Genomic DNA, 20,599 nt, shown 5'->3' with positions numbered 1-20,599 from the left:
GGATTTAAGTAATAAGGCAACTGATGAATTATTTTTACACTTTGCAAGATCCATCAGTCTTAGTCAGTCACACTCCAATTTTATACCAAAACATGGAAAAAGATATCATCTCAAATATTTAGTTAGTTAGGAAATGATCTTACTATCAGCAGTCTACTCCTTCATTTTCCCCCAATACCCACATCGGAACCACAGACACTGGCAAATGTTGTTAAATCCCAACTTCTAATCAGCCACAAAAGATTTAAGAAACAAAGTGAGGCCCAATTGATTCTAGAGGAACAATAACTCATTCTCAAACACAAGAAAACTTGCAAATGCTGGAGGAACTCAGCAGGCCCTTAATCAGAACTCATGATTCTGATTGACAGATTGACAATGCTAAGGGCCCAGTGTATGCAGCCCTTATGATAAATATCCAGCTGGGTGGAAGAGAGACCCCGATGATCCCCTCAGCAGCCTTCACAATCCTTTGTAAGACCTTGCAGTCAGATGTCTTGCGATTCCCATATCAGACAGTGATGCAGCTGGTCAGGGCACTCTCGATGGTGCTCCTGTAAAAATTGGTTAGGTTAGGGTGGGGGAAAGAACTTCACTTGCCTCAGTCTCCTCAGCAAGTGGAGTCGCTGCTGTGCCTTCTTGACCAAAGAGGTGGTGTTGAGGGACCAGGTGAGATCGTCCATTATATGCACTCAGAAACCAGTGCTCCTAACTCTCTCCATGGAGGAGCCGATTGTGTGGAGTGAGGAGCAGTCACCCTGCACCTTTCTAAAGTCCACAATCATTTCTTTTGTCTTGTCCATGTAGAGACTCAGGTTGTTGTACTTACACCATTCTACCAGCTGCTTTAGCTCCTCACTGTATGCCATCTAAGCATTGATACGTAAACTTTATTTGAACTGTCTTAGTTTAAACTGTCAATGTATTAAAAATCATTTTTCAATCTAAAAGGGAAAAAAGCCAAACTAACTAAAATGATTAAGCGCACTAAGGCCTAATAGCATGTTTAAGCTTAAGAAGTTCAAATTGCCTTCCGCCACAACAGGTTTACAGAGGATGCAATCGCACTGACTGTCCACCTGGCTTTGCAGCATCTGGACAACAGTGGTACATACTGAACAGTTCAAGAATCCATGGACAGAATCAGGTTTATTATCAGTGACGTATATCATGAAATCTGTTCCTGTACAGCAGCAGTACAGTAGAATACATAAACATTATCACAGTCTACAATAAGACATATAAAAATAAATATATAGTGCAAAAAGAGAAGAAAATAATAAGGCGGTGTTCATGGGTTCATTGACTGTTCAGAAATCCGATGGCAGTAATGAGAAGAGGACATGTCCTAGATGGTGAGGGTCCTTCATGATAGATGTAGCCTTCTTGAAGCACTGCCTTTTGAAAGGTGCAGGTCAATGGGACGGCAGTTTAAATTATTCGGCATGGACTAGATGGGCTCAAGGGCCCTTTCTATGCTGTAGTTGTCTACCACTTCTATGACTCTATGCCCTTGATGGTGAGGAGATTTTTCAGGAACATAACTCCCACTATAACTTGGGAATCGTCTGTACTTTAACACTAATCATCTTTGAGCAGTTACCAAGACCTTTCCAGTTTCTACACAATTGCAATTCTTAGACAAAATCTGACAATTTATTCAAAAGGAACTGTTTCACAGATCGCTATGGAACTATTACATAACATAACCTACAAATACCTTTATTTAAATATTTTTAACATCAGTGCTATATTTCCCACAACCTGTAGGTTTTTTTTCATTTTCCAAATGAAGAGATAATCAAAAAAAGTGGTCAGTCGGCCTTTCTTTGGTTGACATCTTACAGTGGCATGCAAAAGTTTCGGCACCCCGGTCAAAATTTCTGTTACTGTGAATAGCTAAGGAAGTAAAAGATGACCTGATTTCCAAAAGGCATAAAGTTAAAGTTAAAGTCAAAGTCTTACTATCTCTTCTTTCAGTTAGTCCTGATGAAGGGTCTCGGCCCGAAACGTCGACTGTACCTCTTCCTATAGATGCTGCCTGGCCTGCTGCATTCACCAGCAATTTTTGTGTGTGTTGCTTGAAATTCCAGCATCTGCAGATTTCCTCGTGTTAAAGTTAAAGATGACACATTTCTTTAATATTTTAAGCAAGATTACGTTTTTTATTTCCATCTTTTACACTTTCAAAATAACAAAAAAGGAAAAGGGCCCGAAGCAAAAGTTTGGGCACCCTGTGTGGTTGGTACTTAGTAACACCCCCTTTGGCAAGTATCACAGCTCGTAAACACTTTCTGTAGCCAGCTAAGAGTCTTTCAATTCTTGTTTGGGGGATTTTCGCCCATTCTTCCTTGCAAAAGGCTTCTAGTTCTGTGAGATTCTTGGGCCGTCTTGCAGGCACTGCTCTTTTGAGGTCTATCCACAGATTTTTGATGATGTTTAGGTCAGGAGACTGTGAGGGCCATGGCAAAACCTTCAGCTTGCGCCTCTTGAGGTAGTCCATTGTGGATTTTGAGGTGTGTTTAGGATCATTATCCTGTTGTAGAAGCCATCCTCTTTCTATCTTCGGCTTTTTTTTTTTACAGATGGTGTGATGTTTGCTTCCAGAATTTGCTGGTATTTAATTGAATTCATTTTTCCCTCTACCAGTGAAATGTTCCCCATGCCACTGGCTGCAACACAAGCCCAAAGCATGATCGATCCACTCCCGTGCTTAACAGTTGGAGAAGTGTTCTTTTCATGAAATTCTGCACCCTTTTTTCTCCAAACATACCTTTGCTCATTGCGGCCAAAAAGTTCTATTTTAACTTCATCAGTCCACAGGACTTGTTTCCAAAATGCATCAGGTTTGTTTAGATGTTCCTTTGCAAACCTCTGACGCTGAATTTTGTGGTGAGGATGCAGGAAAAGTTTTCTTCTGATGACTCTTCCATGAAGGTCATATTTGTGCAGGTGTCTCTGCACAGTAGAACAGTGCACCACCAGTCCAGAGTCTGCTAAATCTTCCTGAAGGTCTTTTACAGTCATGGGGGTTTTGATTTGCCTTTCTAGCAATCCTACCAGCAGTTCTCTCGGAAAGTTTTCTTGGTCTTCCGGACCTCAAGTTGACCTCCACCGTTCCTGTTAACTGTCATTTCTTAATTACATTACGAACTGAGGAAACGGCTACCTGAAAATGCTTTGCTATCTTCTTATAGCATTCTCCAGCTTTGTGGGCATCAATTGTTTTAATTTTCAGAGTGCTTGGCAGCTGCTTAGAGGAGCCCATGGCTGCTGATTGTTGGGACAAGGTTTGAAGAGTTAAGGTATTTATAAAGCTTTGAAATTTGCATCACCTGGCCTTTCCTAACGATGACTGTGAACAAGCCATAGCCCTAACAAGCTAATTAAAGTCTGAGACCTTGGTAAAAGTTATCTGAGAGCTCAAATCTCTTGGGATGCCCAAACTTTTGCATGGTGCTCCTTTCCTTTTTTTTCTCCACTCTAAAATTGTACAAAACAAAACTAATACACTAATCTTGCTTAAAATGTTGAAAAGAATGTTTCACCTTTAACTTTATGACTTTTGGAGATCAGTTCATCTTCTACTCACTTAACTATTCACAGTAACAGAAATTTTGACCAGGGTGCCCAAACTTTTGCATGCCACTGTACCTAAAAGAACTTTGATTATCACTTTATGATACAAAACTAGAGGAATTGCAAATGGAGATGAAAAAGTAAAGAGATTGAGAGAATACAGACAATTTAAGTCAGCAGCAGATAGAGTATATAATGTGAAGCCTTCCACTTAGGTACACAAAACAGAAAAGCAGAGTACACTTTAAAGTGGCAAGAGGTTAGGAAATGTGGGCTTTTCATACCAGCTTCACTAGGCCAGTATTCTGCAGAATCTGAAGGAAAAAGAAATCTCATCAAAATCAACAAAATCCTTTTGGGGGGGGAATGCTCCCCTGGTTAAGGGAACTAGAAGTAGGGGGTCCAGCAATATGGGTAGCTTTTTAAAGACTGAGATGAGGTGAAGTTTCCTTATGCAGAGAGGTGGTTGGCGAATCTCTAAAATACTCTACCCCCAGATGTTCAGTTTGATGGATTTTTGGATACTCAAGGAATCAGGAGATATGGTGGATGGGCCAGGAATGTTGAACTGTGGTGGAAGGGAATCCATGACCTAAATGAATGACATAGCCGGATTGAAGAGCTGAATAGACTACCAACTCTTACTACTTGTGTTCTATTGTTTTACAAATTTGAGACTAAAATATGCATACTACAATTTAAAAGCATGATGTACTTTTCTTCAAAATCTTAGGAAACTAAAACATGCACTGGGTAAATAAAAAAAACAAAATATTTTCAATATATTTTGTGGGTAAAGAACAAAAATTGAGCTGGAGTAAGCTGAATTCCTGCACCTTCCTCTTCCTCTAAACATAATTTAATTGTTTTCTGAAGGTATTTACTCAACTGATGAGGAGGTCAAAATTCAGTTCAGTTGTTTCCCTGCTCCAAACAGGATTCCACCCACTAACCTGCATGTGTTCGGAGGTGTCCACTGAGTGCATCCCTTCTCCGACAGGCATAATTACAGAAAGGACATTTAAAAGGCTTCTCCCCAGAGTGTAATTTGATGTGCCGCAGGAGGTTTCCTTTCTGTGTGAATGAGGCACCACACTGGTTACAATGGAAGGGGCGTTCACCTGGAGGAAGAAAGATGGGCATACAGTTCAAAGAGTGAAACAGAAAAAGGTTTAAAACATTATCAGCTTTTTCAAAACAAAATGTTTGCAGACGGTAAGATGAAGGATAACAATATGGAAAACAAAGGATTTTTCATTTTGTGTAATTCAATGTTATGTAGAGCTGATACTTCCTTAGAAATATGAACGACATTTTGGAACTTGTCAAATTGAACAAGTGGCAATAGTAAACTGAAGAAATAAATTGCCCGCACAAGACATCATCGTATCTCAGGATTCAAGAGGTCTGCATTTATAATGAATTTCTTTGGAGTACAAACAATTAACTAAGTGCAGCAGCCATTTTATGCACAGTAGTGGTCCGACACACAGAAAAAATGAATAAGCAGTTTACTGTTTTGATTGTAGCTAGTAACAGAAGTCTGCCAAATTTCCTAGTCTTTAAATAGTGCCACTGTATTCAAGGTCCACCTGCATCACTTTGACACGTGCAAGCATGATGCAGGAGTATAACACACCAAGTCTAATCTGAAGAATGAAACTGCTGACAACGTGGCTCCTACTTAGTGCTGTAATCTAGAATTTGTACTCAAGTGCTGGAGTAGGTTCAGATCAAAAACCTTCTGAGGCAAGAATTCTGCCAACTATGCCAAGCTGACAATCAATTAAAAACAAACTCAAGATAAACCACATCCATCAATAATTCACCCTTTAGATTACTCATTAGTAAATTAGTTGTAGTACAGATCATAAGATTAAAATTGCATTGGAAGGATGTATTTAAATTCATCTATAATCAACATGATTAGTTACATATTTATTTTAGCATTAAGTGAAGTTGTACAGTCATAGAGCACTACAGCACAGAATAAGGCCCTTCAGTCCATATAGTCCTTGCCAAACTGTTATTCTGGCTAGTCCCATTGACCCACACCTGGACCATAGCCCTCCATACCCCTCCCATCAATGTACCTATCCAAATTTCTCTTAAATGTTGAGATCGAACCCGCATTCATCACTTTCGCTAGCAGCTTGTTCCATACTCGCACCATCTTCACACTCACTCCCCTTAAATATTTCACCTTTCACCCTTAACCAATGACACGTAATTCTAATCTCACCCCAACCTCAGTGGAAAAAGCCAGCTCACATTTACCTTAACTATAAACCTCACAATTTTGTATACCTTTATCAAATCTCTTGTCATTTTCCTGCACTGCAGGGAAAATAGTACTAACTTAGTCAACCTTTCCTTATCGCCCAGGTCTTCCAATTCCCAGCAACATCCTTGTAAATTTTCTCTGTACTCTTTTAATCTTATTGATATTCTTCCTGTAGGTAGGTAACCAAAACCGCACACAATACTCCAAATTAGGCCTCAAAATAACATTCCAACTTCTGTACTCAGTACATTGATTTATGAAGGCCAATGTGCCAAAGGCTCTCTTTACAACCCCATCTACCTGTGACGCCACTTTTAAAGAATTATGTGCATTTATTCCCAGATCCTTTTGTCTTACCACACTCACTGCTCTATTGTTCACTGTGTATGTCCTACCCTGGTTTGTCCACCCAAAATACAATACCTAACACTTGACTGCATTAAATCCCATTTGCCATTTTTCAGTCCATTTTTCCAGCTGGTCCAGATCTTGCTGCAAGCTTTCATAGCCTTCTTTGCTGTCCGCTACACCACCCGATCTTGATGTCATCCACAAATTTGCTGATCCAGTTAACCACATTATCATCCATATCGTTGATATCGAAGACGAACAACAATGGACCCAGCTCCGATCTTTGCTGCACACGATTAAACATACATCTCCAATCAGAGACACAACCATCTATTACTACTCTCTCGCTTCTCCTGCAAAGTCAAGTCTAGTCCAATTTACTACCTCATCTTGAATACCAAGTGACTGAACTTTCTTGACCAACCTCCTATGCAGGATCTTGTCAAATGTTCACGAAGATACCAACCACTCCCTTGCCTTCATCCACTTTCCTGTTAACCTCCTTAAAAAACTCGAAGATTGGTTAGACACAACCTACCACGCACAAAGCCACGTTGACTATCCCTAATCAGGCCCATTTATCCAAGTACTTGTATATCCTGTCATGTTGGTCATGTTGTCAAGTATAATATGGCCCTCTGCAGATGCAATATTCTATTGGCAGCAGCACCACTTAAAATTTACATAAGATAAGTACCAACTGTTTTGGTACCTGTCATGTTGGTCATGTTGTCCTGTCATATCTTGTCATGTTGGTCATGTTGTCAAGTATAATATGGCCCTCTGCAGATGCAATATTCTATTGGCAGCAGCACCACTTAAAATTTACATAAGTACCAACTGTTTTGGTACCTATCATGTTGTCCTGTCATATCCTGTCATGTTGGTCATGTTGTCAAGTATAATATGGCCCTCTGCAGATGCAATATTCTATTGGTGGCAGCACCACTTAAAATTTACAAAAGATAAATACCAACTGTGCAGTTGAACACTAGTATCATCAAAAGTGACCGCAAATTTATGATTGCAAATCTAAGAAATGCTGAGTTCTTATTTTTCAAATTGCAGTCAGATGTACCCAGGAGAAAAATGATCATGTGAGCATTATCATGTAAATGATATCCAACCCTCCAAGGCCTGAACAATGTTTTCAGCTTTCTTGCCGTACATCGATCAAAACTGAACAAAAAACAAATTTCATTAGACATCATCTGTGAACACCACATTCTGATAATAAACAGTTTCAAATGTCTTCCAGTAACTTTTGTGCTCATGCTGAGGGACATCAACACTGGGAAAAGGACTTTATTTATAAAAAAAAAAAAAATTGCATCTGGCAACCTCAGCTCTGATATTTTGTGGGTTTGGCACAGGATAAACTTGTTTTGCCTCAGTGCATCTCCAACAACCACAGAATAACCATTCCTGATGTATCAGTGCAATTATTTCCATTCCCCATGTAAGCCAGCCATGAAGCTTCACTAAATATTGTGCCAACTCATTCTAGTTTTCTGCTGTGAAACCAAATTGTCCCCTGCTGGTTACATTTTTTCATGTTGCAGTTATGTTGCTGAAGTCCTCATACAAGAAAGAAAAAGCACAAATAGCAAGAACCAAAAAGGAATGCTCCAAGGACATCTGCAGGAAGTTTTCCCAAAGGAAATTCTATTGTCCTCAAGTTCAGTTGCCAGAGCTGGGTGAATGTTATAACTTCCATCTATTTGCTCTTATAAGCAGAGGCTCCCAGGGGCAGAAATAAATGTGCAAGCTTCATTGGAAAACAAATTACAAGTGAGTTCAAATAACTGCCACCACAGATAGAGACTTTAAATTCCCACCACATGTCACTCCATTTCCTTACTTTTGTAAGCATACTTACCAGTGTGGCTCCTCTTATGTACCATAAGAACATTCGGTCCGATGCAGACCATTCCGCACAGATCACACTTCAGTTTTCCATTAGGAAGACGAATCCCTCCAGGAGAATGAGGTCCCTGCCCCGTGCCCTCACAGAATCCTAGCGGCTCCGTCAAAGGCTCATCCGCAATGACTGCTTCATCTTTATCACTAGCGCCATCCTCCTGTGCCAGAAGTTTCCCTGCCTCTTCATCGCTGTACATCTCAACCTTGATGGAGTTGGCTGCAAATGAACATCAGAAATGTCAGATGGAGCCATAAGATGACAGGGCTAGCTAGACATCAGGTACAGGCGTTGTTCAAGATGGGCCAGGTGGCAACAAGAGTGCAGCAACCAACTTTTTAGAGTCCTCATGGAGCAGTCTTAGTCAAATATTTGCAAGTCTGAAGCAAGAGAGGACCTAGCACTACAGATGATCTGTGCCAAATCTCACCCAGGAGATGGTTGCTTACAAAAAACGTGGGAAGAAAAGAAATCCAATTCTACAGTACTGTTGTCCTTCAGCTTACGAGCACATAGTGAACATATAAATACAAACAGAAATGCACAGCCATTTTATTGAATCGTGTAACTTCAACATTTTGTTGACTTTTGATGATACCACAACAGACCTAGAAAGCTTTCTAGAAAGAAATAATAAACAGGACAAAATACAAACAAAAGATCCATTTGAAGAGCTTGAAAATGGATAAAATTGGACTTACATAATGAAGTGTCATCAAGTGTATAGGATAACAAGTCGAGAACACCAGACAAAAGCTATGGGATAGTTACAACAGCAGAAACATTTTGAAAGGAAGACACCACTTGCTGAGATTAAGATAGGATCCAGAAAGAACACAAAGAAAAATGGAACTTTCTGTAACTGGCCTGAAACAACTGAGCCTTTAACACTAGTGCGTTAAATTTCCCATTTCCTCTTATTCCTAACTGCTTACCAATGAAGAGCTGCCTCCAGCCAAGAGAGATAGTTATGGAGTATACACTTCTCCTAAACTGCAATAAATAATGAGTGAATATAACAGATAAATAACTTCAGCGATCTGCATAATTCATGCTACTATTCAGCAATTGAGCTGTATGGTTTATTTTATATAAATAAGACTATGTTGAAAATGTTCTGGTCAAAGTAATACAAAACAATGTGAGAAATAAAATGTTTCCACCTTCAGTATCTCATTGTCTGCATCAAGCTACATCACCACTTGTTACAGAACACTTATTATGAGCACTAGATCAGTCAAGACAGGGATTCAAATTCACCTCCAACGGACAGAAGCCCAGTATCTACTGTATTAAGTTCAATCTCAAAAGCAATCACGTGACACAATTAGTGCTTCTTCAAGCTTAACTACTTTCTACTAAAGCCAAAAATAACAAGTTTTAAATAACCCAGATTTTAAAGATAAAACATTACCTGCAACTTGAAATTTATTTTCCCTTAAAATTCCATGAAGATTCATAATCAGACTCTTACAAGCAGCTTAAGGGTCAATGAGATCACAGGGATTATAACTGTAACAGCTAAATTTGAAAGTAAACCACAAAAATGCAGCTTCTCAAAATTCACATTGTTTTACAATTATCCAGGAGTTTATCCAATTTAACTTGAGGGATTAAATCCACAAATGAATTCAGTTTAAAAGAAAAAGATACTATAATAGATTCAATCCCGTGGATGAAATGCATCCATGCAATTTATAACTGTGCTCGAGTCATAAGCCAAACTGACAGAATCAACAAACCATCCCCACAGTACAATTCCCACAATCCTTGGCCTTTCAGTTCTACGAATGCAAAATTAGTCTGAATAAAAAAAACAAAGACTTTCTACTTTATGTATTAAAATATCCAATTCAAAAACTGTCATGGCAACCAGTGGATTTGCCATGGTAGCAGACCACTCTGGTTCTGTAGTAAATGCCTGCTGAGAACCAACTGGAACTCTTAAAAATAACGAGCAAAAACAAACTGCCATTTAAAATGCAGGTCATATTTTCCATCTGTTTCTTTTTATCTATTTGTTTCTTTCCAATTTTCTCCTTCTGTATATTTGCTGGGATATGGTGCTACTGCAAATGCAGTACCTTGCCCAGGTAGCTATTCTTTGAGTGTTTTGACAGCAAAGTGTAAACAGCTTATTTATGCAACATTTTCTTTAAAAGAAGATTCATGGATAAGAAGGAGAAAGAAGTGGGGGTGAGAATAAAAATGAATATTGCAGATGAGTTCAATCTGCCCTCACCATAAAGGAGCATCCGGAGCTGGAATCATGACTGGTTTAATAATCCCCGCCTGCCTGATCACAGGAGAACCAAGGTTCACGTGATGGCAGTTACATTCACTTAATATGGAATAAACTGCAAATAAAATCTAGAACCTTCCAGCTTTGCTTTGGATGATACCCAAGATGTGCCCACATTCATTTTTGAGTTGGTTGCCAGGTGACACCGAATGCCCTTTTCCACTTTAAAATCTTTTTCATTTCTGCTACTGCATACATATCATTTTGATTTACACATTCCCAAACTTCAACAAGATTGCTCTTAAGATAACAAGGACTCCAAATTCATTCTGGTTAACCTAGTTTGCTACTTCCATCCCACTCGAGCACCACCCAACAATACATAATGTAGTGTATACTTGAACTTGAGCTTTCATTGCAGAACATGGGAATATAAACCCAAGGTCTATTTCACACCATACTTAACATTAGAGCAGAAGCAAACTATCTGCTCTGTCAAACCTGCTCCATCATTAAGATCATGGCTGATCTTGCACCTCAGCCCTATTTTCCACCAGTACCCCCAGAAACTTTAATTCTCTTAATGTCCAGATATCTATTGGTTACAGTTTTGAATGAATATAACCGCTGATTCCTAGTAGTCCTTCGGGGTAGCAAATTCTAAAAATTCAACATTCTGAAGAAATTTCTCATCTTGAACCTAAACAACCCACCCATATTCTTCAGCTGTGCTCCCGATCCTATACTAGTCAACCTGAGGAAACACGCTCTGTATAGAGTGTGTCAAATGCTTTTAGAGCTTTTATATATTTCCATAAGATCACCTTTCATTCTTCTAAACTTTAAAGAACAGAGTCCCAGTCTACTCAATCTCCACACATGGCAAATCCACCCTCTGTGGTTCCACAATAGAATGAACCACTGTTGGAGTCCCTCTATGGGAAGAGCATCTTTTGGTTAAAGTAACTAAAACTTTACATGATGTTCCAGGTGCAATCTCATCAAGGCAATGTGCAACTGCAAGGATACTTCCTTATTCCTGCAATGAAACCCTCTTGTAATAAAGGCTAATGCACATTCAGATTCCTGATCACTTGCTGCACCTGCACGCTGGCCTTCAGTGACTAGTGTACAAGTACAATTGTGTCTCTTTGGCGATTAACACAAGCTAATCTGTTTCAACTTAATAAAATCAGCAATTTTATGTTACATACAATAAAGCAGATGACCTCATTTTTCCTCATTATGTTTTACCTGCCATATTCTCGTTAATCCCGCTTGTTCAATCAGTCTGAACCTTTATATCCTCCTCTGCAGTCACAAACCCACCTACTGCATCTGCTGTGGCCTCCTTTATATCATGGAGACTGAAGTAGATGAGGAGACCACTTTGTTGAGCACCTTCACTCTGTACTCCACAAAAGATGGAATTTCCTGGTGGCCACTCACTTTAATTCTACCTCCCATTCTCATTTGGACATGTCTAATCATTGCCTCCTCCACAGCATGATTAGGCCACCCTCAGATTGGAGAAGCAACACCTCATAGTCCATCTGGGTAGCCTCCAACCTGATGGCATGAACATTGATTTCTCCAACTTCCTGTAATTACTCCCCCTTCTCTCCTTCCATTCCTCATTCTGTCTCCCCTCTTACCCCTTCTCTTCTACCTTAACCTGCCTATCACCTTCCTCTGGTGCTCTCCTCACTCCCTTTTTCCAATTGGTCCAGTGTCCTCTCCTATCAGATTCCTTTTTCTTCAGCTGTTTATCTCTTCTATCTATCACATCCCAGCTCCTTACTTCATCCACCTGCCCCCTCCCCCCAATCTTCCACCTTACCTAGTTTCACCTATTACTTGCCAGCTTATACTCCTTTCCCTTCCCCTCATTTTCTTATTCTGGCTTCTTCTCCCTTCCTTTCCAGCCCCAATAAAGGGTCTCAGCCTGAAACATTAACTGCGATTTCCTCTCCATAGATGCTGCCTGACCTGCTAGAGGAACTCAGCAAGCCAGGCAGCATCTATGGAAAAGAATAAAGAGGTGACGTTTCAGGCTGAAAGTCTTCATCAGTACTAGGAAGGAAGAGGGAATAAGTCAGAATCATCCTGACCCGCCGAGTTCCTTGAGAATTTTGTGTGTTGCTTAAGATTTCCAACATCGGCAATGTCTCGTGTATTTGAAAATATGGCATTTCACCCCCTCAGCCATATCAACTTTAAGCTTGGCAACTTTTATAGTACTATTTCTTTATTAATACTTTGCTCCTCAAATATATCTGGCAGGCTTGCACATCCGGGCAGCTAGAGGGATGTTAAGCATCCTACCAGGCTCTGGGAGGCCAATCTGCTAGCCAGAGATGTTGGGAACCACAGATCAAAGAAACAAAGTGAAGGAAGATCAGTAATTTACACTTGGTCAATATCAATTTCAAACATTGGTGAGAAAGCTTTACAGCCCCGAGAACAGGTCAAATATAAACCATTCCATGGTGGGCTATCCGGAGGACAAAACAAGCAATTGGGGATACTTTGACGTCTTGTTTGAAAGTATGACAAAACACAAATAAACATTCTGACAAATAATGAAGCAAATGATTGAAGCAATTATAGGAAGGCACCAGTAGAAATTAAGTTAAAGAAATATATACTTACATGGATAAGGTTCGGAACTACAGCCATGTAAGTGACAAAAAAAAACTATGCAATGTTTGGAAGACACGCAAAGAAATGTACAAAAAGTTGCATTGAAATTTCCAGCAGCAGTGACTCCAGAGATCAACCACTGAAAAAGACAAACTGAGTCAGGGACTCAGAAGGACTCACTAATATCAAACCTCAGCCACATTCATCAAGACTGGGCAATACAAAAATAGTAAACTTGGAAGTTGTGAAAGTAAATTATAAGAGTTGCATAATTAAAAATGTTATGAAACTAAGGAGTTAATTAGTCTTGTTTCAAACTACAAAGAGTCAGATTGCACAGATCCATGCAGAGCACAGTGCCCACCCAGCTGGTTCCAACAGCTAGTATATCGTGAATCTCAAAGTTCAAAATAAATTTTATTATTAAAGGAAGGTGGTACAGGAGCCTCACAGCTCACACCACCAGGTTCAGGAACAGTTATCACACCTTAATCATCAGGTTCTTGAACCAATAGGGATAACTTCACTTGCCTCCTCACTGAACTGTTCCCAAAACCTATGGACTCACTTTCCAAGGACTCTTCATCTCATGTTCTCGATACTTATTGTTTTTTTGTTTTTATTTCTTTCTTTTTGTATTTGCAGTTTGCTGCATTGATTGAACACACTGGTTGAATGCCCCATTTGGTGTAGTCTTTCATTGATTCTGTTATGGTTATTATTCTATTATGGATTTATTCAGTATGCTCATAAGAAAATGAATCTCAAGGTTGAATATGGTGGCATACATATACTTTGATAATATATTTTCTTTGAACATATATGTCACCATATACTAGCCTGAGATTCATTTTCTTGTGGGCATTCACGGTAAATACAAAGAAACACAATATAATCAATTAAAAATTGCACACAAAGACAAAAACCAATGTGAAAAAGACAATTTGTGCTAATACGTAAAAGAAATATCAAATATTAATATAATAATAATAAATAAATATTGAAGACACGAGTTGTAGAGTCCTTGAAAGTGAGTCCATAGGCTGTGGAATAGGTTCAGTGTTGTGGTGAGTGAAGTTATCCCCTCTGGTTCAGGAGCTTGATGGTCGAGGGGGGAAAAAACTGTTCCTGAACCTGGTGTGGGACCTAGGGCTCCTGTATCTTCTTTCTGATGGCAGCAGCGAGAAGCAAGCATGGCCTGGATGGTAGGGGCCCTTGATGAATTTGAGCTGTTTGAATCAAATTATCATCATTTGTACAGGGGTTAGGCAAAGTAATTGCCTGGTGTGATTTATTGTGTGCATCATTTAACTGGAAATAGCATCTTCTTCAGTGAAGACAGACAGAAAGTCACTGTTTAATCCTCTTCTATTTTCTTATTTGGTTTGTAAATTCTCCTGTCTCAATAATGAGCACAAATTTACCCTTGATAGATGGTTTCTTAAAATAAATGTACCTATAAAAATTCTCATAGTCTGTTTTTGTTTCTCACAAATCAACTGATATTCCATCTTGCCTCATTTTGTAAGTTTCTTTGTGGTTCTCTAGCGCAGCGGTCCCCAACCACCATGCAGCAAAGCATGTGCTACCGGGCCGTGAGGAAACGATATGAGTCAGCTGCACCTTTCCTCATTCCCTGTCATGCACTGTTGAACTTGAACGTAGGGTTGCCAACTGTCCCGTATATTGGGCTAAATTGGTTTGTCCCGTATTTCCCCCGCTAAGGTAGAGTGTTCCTATGAAACCTTTCATGCCGAATTGGCGTGAAGCAAAGAAGCAATTACCATTAATTTATATGGGAAAAATTATTGAGCATTCCCAGACCCAAAAAAACCTAACAAATCATACCAAATAACACATTAAAACCAAAAATAAATAACACTAGCATATAACAAAATCAAGAATATGATAAATACACAGCATATATAAAGTAGAAATAATGTATGTACAGTATAGTCAGAAAGATGAAGGGAAAACCGATTTGTGGGGGGAAAGAAAAAAATCGGCACGTACGCACGTGCGCACATCACATATCACATACGCACGTCACGCATGCGCACACGGGTGCCCGCACAAGGCTTCGTGGTCATGGTAGTCTTTCCTGGGGTAAAGTGTCCCGGGATTTGACTGCTACTTTTGTCCCTTATTTGGGAGTGAGAAAGTTGGCAACCCTAACTGTAAAAGACACGTTGCGGTGAGTTTAACCCTACTTGAACACATCCCCCCCCCCCCCAGTCAGCCGGTCCGCAAGAATATTGTCAATATTAAACCAGTCCACGGTGCAAAAAAAGGTCGGGGACCCCCGCTCTCATGAGTTCTAAAATGCTCCCAATCCTCAGGCCTACCATGAACTCGGGCAATTATATATGCCACTTTTAAAAAAAATGTAATGCCATCGGTAATTTCTCATCAGTTCTGCATGAAACACTTGTCCCATTGGGTTGAGATTTTTTTTAGATTAGATAGATTAGTTTCTGTGCATTAATGGATTTTTTTTTGCAACTTGTGCACTACTTCTTTAAATACTAACCATTGCCTATCCTCCATCACACATTTCAATGTACCACAGACAACGTTCCCTCATGCCTTCAATGTATCCTTTGTTTCAAGTCCCAAGTTTCACATTGAATTGCATCACCTTCAATCCCAATGTCAAATTTTATCACATTATGCCCATTTTTCCACAAAAAGTCTCTTGACAAGTTATCTAAACAAACCTTCCTATTGTATAAATGATATCCAAGATAGCGCACCCCCCCCCCAGTTGGTTCTCAATATATTAATACAACCCAAGAATTCGTTTTCCACCTTAACACAGCATGTGTATCCATATTATATGCTGATAGAAGTCTTCCACCATTACAGTATTATCTCTGTTACACATGCATCCAATTTCATGATTTATGTTGTGTCTAAAATGACAACTATTTTTGTGTCCTAGTTTAAATGTTTTCTTCCCTCTGGTATTTCTTTATTCAACCCAAATTGATATCAATCCTATATCATGATGCTTTGATGAGATAATTTTTCACAACTATACTGTCTCCCTCATTAATAGTTCTACACCACTCCTTTCTCCTTTTTGCTTGTCCTTCTGAAAGCTGAATTTCTTGAAATAATTTAGTCCCAATTTTGGTCACTCTGGAGTCGCATTTCTTTAATGGAAATGAGGCCATACCCCCACTAGTCGTATCAATTCAAGCATTTTGTTGCAAATGTTGCAATTATTCAGATAACAGAGCCCTTAATTTTGCCAGTTTAGCTTTTTTATTTTAAAATTTTTGCCCAATTTTGTTTTATCTCCCATACTTCATTTATCTTCATTTATGACTTCGCCCTTCTGCTTTGTCTTTCACCTTCCTGAATTCTTTTTGAGGTTCCCATTGCCCTGCCAAGCTGGGTTAAACCCTCTCCCATAGCACTTCAGATGCTTTTAGTTTTACAACCTGTTAATAAATTGGAAAATGCATCTTCAAATCATTGATTTCAAATTGAGCACCTTGCGCCAATGGAAATTTAACATATCAAACTATACTGAATAATTGAACCAAGCAAGGAACCAATTTTAATTTTATATGAAACTGACATACTCAAAAGCTTACGAAGTGTGCATTTCACTTTATTAAAGTACATATTCAGTGCAAAACAACATTCAACAAATTAGTACAGAACATTGCTGTTATTTAGTACCAGACTAAAATGAACTCTGAAGTGCCTACACACCATTCCTACTACAAGTTCCAAAGTAAACAGTAAATGATCCCAACTTAGTTTTAACAAAGTAATTACAGGTGAGGAAGAATTTTCAGCCCAGTTAGCCTAACCTTTTAGAATGGTCCAAATGACCTCCAAAATGGGTCCCATATAATTTGATGATTCGTCCCTCCATTCAACTCGCTGAGATCTCATTCCACACATGGATAAAACACCTTCCCATTGTCAGTCTTAAACTTGCTTTGTACCATCTCAAACACATATTATTTCATCATTTTAATTTAATTAGATGCAATTTTATGGATCCACCTTTTTCATACAGTCATACGCAAGATCAGCTATGAATTCTGCAGTGAAGAACTTGCAAAAAAATAGCTAATATGGTGGAGCAAACAAAAGCTACAGAAAATCAAAAAGTAAAAAATGCTGAAAAATGCTTAAATAAAAAAACAAAAAATGCTGAGATAACTTAGCAGCTGAGACAGCACCTGTGTGGGGGAAACTACCGTGAACATTTCAAGTTGAAGAACTTTCATTGCTACTATTTCAATGAAGAGTTTAACTTGAAAAGTTAACCATATTTTGCTTTCCAAACTGAAGCTGCCAAACCTACTGCAAGGGGGAGGGGGGGGAGGGAACGTTGACTCAGACCATGAAAGGCCTGCGTCAGGCATTTTCATGCCTTACAAGGTGCAAATTGGAAGTCTGTGTGGGGTGCCACTCCTTGCACAGACACTAGAGCAATGTGTGGTTAAGTGCCTTGCTCAAGGACACAAACACGCTGCCACAGCTGAGGCTCAAACTAGCAACCTTCAGATCACTAGACGAATGCCTTAACCACTTGGCCACATGCCCAACTGCAAAGCAACCAATTAAATGGCTGTTTTTTTAAAATTAAATTGAAGAATTCCTTAATTCGCTCATATGGCATTACTTGCATCAAATCTCGGCAGCTTTTGACTTGAAATATTGTACCATTAATTTCACTGCAAGCAGTCTTCCCAATCTTTATTTTGTTTTACTTATTTCTAACCTATTGCATTTTGTCACTTAATTGCCTGTGCCTCTCAAATAATTAAGTGTTCCACATTTCCCCCTCTATTTAGAACAATATTACACATAAGCTAATTTACTAACTGAATTCAGCCACTTAATCTTTAATGGAAAAGAGAGAAGCATCTAATCAATAAATCATTTACTTGGCCTCAATATTGAGACCACACATTTTTGATGTAATTAAAAGTTAAAAATATAGACTGCAACACATAATACTTGTGCCTAAAACATTGAAAGGACAGTTTCATTTTACAGCAACCCCACCTCCCCCCCCCCACATACCCCTCCCCAAAGGGCTGTGCAGTGGAACACTCTTACAACACAAGGCAGAGATACTCTTGTTGTCATTATTTGGTAAAAACATCTAATTATTGGACCATGCAAGGGTCAAGATACATTCTTTGCAGTACTTTGGCTTAGTATGCTTGAATTTAGTATTCAGAATGACAACTAATATCCCATTATTGAATGTATCAAATGACCTGTTCTGGACCCAACACATAAATGCATTCATAAGGAAAGCACACCAGTGGTCTTACTTTCTTCAGAGGTTATGGAGGTTTGGCTTGTCACTGACATGCTAACAAGTTCTACAGATGTACTGTTGAAAGTATCCTAACTGCTGTTTCATGGTCCTGTAGAGTTCAAATTTCACCTCACTACAGGAAGGATGTGAATACTATAGAGAGAATGCAGAGGAGATTTACAAGGATGTTGCCTGGATTGGAGAGCATGCCTTATGAGAATAGGTTGAGTGAACTTGGCCTTTTCTCCTTGGAGTGACGGAGGATGAGAGGTGACCTAATAGAGGTGTATAAGATGATGAGGGGCATTGATCGTGTGGATAGTCAGAGGATTTTTCCCAGGGCTGAAATGGCTAACACGAGGGTTCATAGTTTTAAGGTGCTTGGAAGTAAGTACAGGGGGGATGTCACAGGTAAGCTTTTCACACAGAGAGTGGGGTGCATGGAATGCACTGCCAGTGAAGGTGGTAGAGGTGGATACAATCAGGCCTTTTAAGAGAGATAGGTACACAGAGCTTAGAAAAATAGAGGGCTATGCGCTAGACAGTTTCTGGAGTAGGTTACATGGTCAGCGCAACATTGTGGGCTGAAGGGCCTGTAATGGGCTGTAAATTTCTATATTTTATATATACACAGGAATGTCATAAGCTGCAGAGAATAGTGGACACCACCAATGCATCACAGGATCATCTCTCCCACCATCATTAGTATCGAAAGAAGGTGCTGCATTAAAGCGGCATTATCCATCAAGGATCCCCACCATCTGGGCCATCCCATCTTCTCGCAGCTACCATTGGGCAGGAGGCACAGAAGCCTGAAGTCCTATACCACCACGTTCAAGAACAGCTACTTCCCTTTAACCATTTAATTGGTGAAACAGTATAGTAACACAATGACCACTTTGCACTAAAATGGACATTTATTTTGATTCTAATTGTGTTTTATTATAAAAGTTTGTATAATTTATTATGTTGCTTATATGATGCTATGTGTCTGTGATGTTACTGCAAGCTTCACTTTACACCAAAGCATACATGTACTTGCACATATGACAGTAAATTTGACTTCCTTGAACTTCTATACTCAGTTTTCTATGAACCCTAATATATACTGCCTTGTTATACTTTATCTCGTTCCAAAGTCTATTGATTTAAGCCCTCTATGGAACTTGGACACCCAAATTCAGTGTATACTTCAGTGCGGTACAAAGGAGATGCTGCAGTGTCAGAGGAGGAAGCCGCTAGATGAACTGCTGAATTGTGATGGACAATGAGATTAAATACATGCATTGAAAAGCAAGAGGTTCACCTTGTACATATCTTAGTTTGCTTTCTCAGCCACAGCAACTTAAATGATCATTTGTTTCATTGCAGATTGTCACACCTCACTTTATGTACCTCACTTCATCTGTTGGCTGCGTAGCAGTCAATGCACTTCAAAGAGATTTCCTCACCCGTAGACCGCAGTCAGTTCAGATTGGCAAAAAAGTCTCCTCCATCAGCACAGGTGCACCACAAAGCTGTGTGCTTAGACTACTACTTAGCTCTACTCACTTGATAATTATGACTGTGAGAGTAAGTATAGCTCTAATGCCATATTTAAGTTTGCTGACAACACCACTGTTGTAGGCTGAATCAAACGTGGTGATGAATCAGCGTATAGGAAGGAGATCTGGCTGAGTGGTGCCACAATAACAACCTCTTACTCAATATCAACAAGACCAAAGATCTGATTATTAATTTCAGGACGAGGAAACTGATGGATCCTCTTCGGAGGATCAGAGGTGGAGAGGGTCAGCAACTTTAAATTCCTTGGTGTTATCATTTCAGAGGATCTGTCCTGGGCCCAGCATATAAGTGCAAACACGAAGAAAGCACAGCAGCGTCTCTACTTCCTTAGAAGTTAGTGAAGATTTGGCATGACATCTAAAACTTTAGAAATTTCTATAGATGTGTGATGGAGAGTACATTGACTGGTTGCATCAGTGCCTGGTATGAAAACACCAGTACCCTTGAATTGAAAATCCTACAAAAAGTACCATCACGGGTAAAGCTGTCCTCACCATTCAGTATATCTACAAGGAGCATTGTAGCAGGAAAGCAGCATCCATCATCAAAGACCCTCACCACCCAGGCCATACTCTCTTCTCAGGAAGAAGGTACAGGAGCCTCAAGACTCACACCACCAGTTTCAGGATCAGTAATTACCCCTCAACCATCAAGCTCTTGAATCAGAGGGGATAACTTCACTTGCCCCCATCACTGAACTGCTCCCACAACCTATGG

The 20,599-nt window shown here is 39.5% G+C and overlaps 1 protein-coding gene across 19 annotated transcripts in view; it reads right to left on the bottom strand.

The window, feature by feature from the left end:
* Positions 1-20,599, bottom strand: part of ikzf4 (IKAROS family zinc finger 4) — a 172,249-nt gene that overhangs the window by 29,243 nt on the left and 122,407 nt on the right. For 18 of the 19 annotated variants that reach the window (XM_063037590.1, XM_063037592.1, XM_063037593.1 and 15 more), the window contains 2 exons: positions 8,094-8,354; positions 4,533-4,700 (listed from right to left, as the gene is read on the bottom strand). In XM_063037590.1, coding sequence (XP_062893660.1) covers positions 4,533-4,700; positions 8,094-8,354 — 429 coding nt within the window. The remainder of the gene's footprint in view (positions 1-4,532; positions 4,701-8,093; positions 8,355-20,599) is intronic. The other variant, XM_063037606.1, reaches the window with a different exon arrangement.

The sequence above is a fragment of the Mobula hypostoma genome, chromosome X1 (assembly GCF_963921235.1).
Source record: "Mobula hypostoma chromosome X1, sMobHyp1.1, whole genome shotgun sequence".
Classification (NCBI taxonomy): domain Eukaryota; kingdom Metazoa; phylum Chordata; class Chondrichthyes; order Myliobatiformes; family Myliobatidae; genus Mobula; species Mobula hypostoma.
This window is presented reverse-complemented; position numbering and strand designations above follow the sequence as displayed.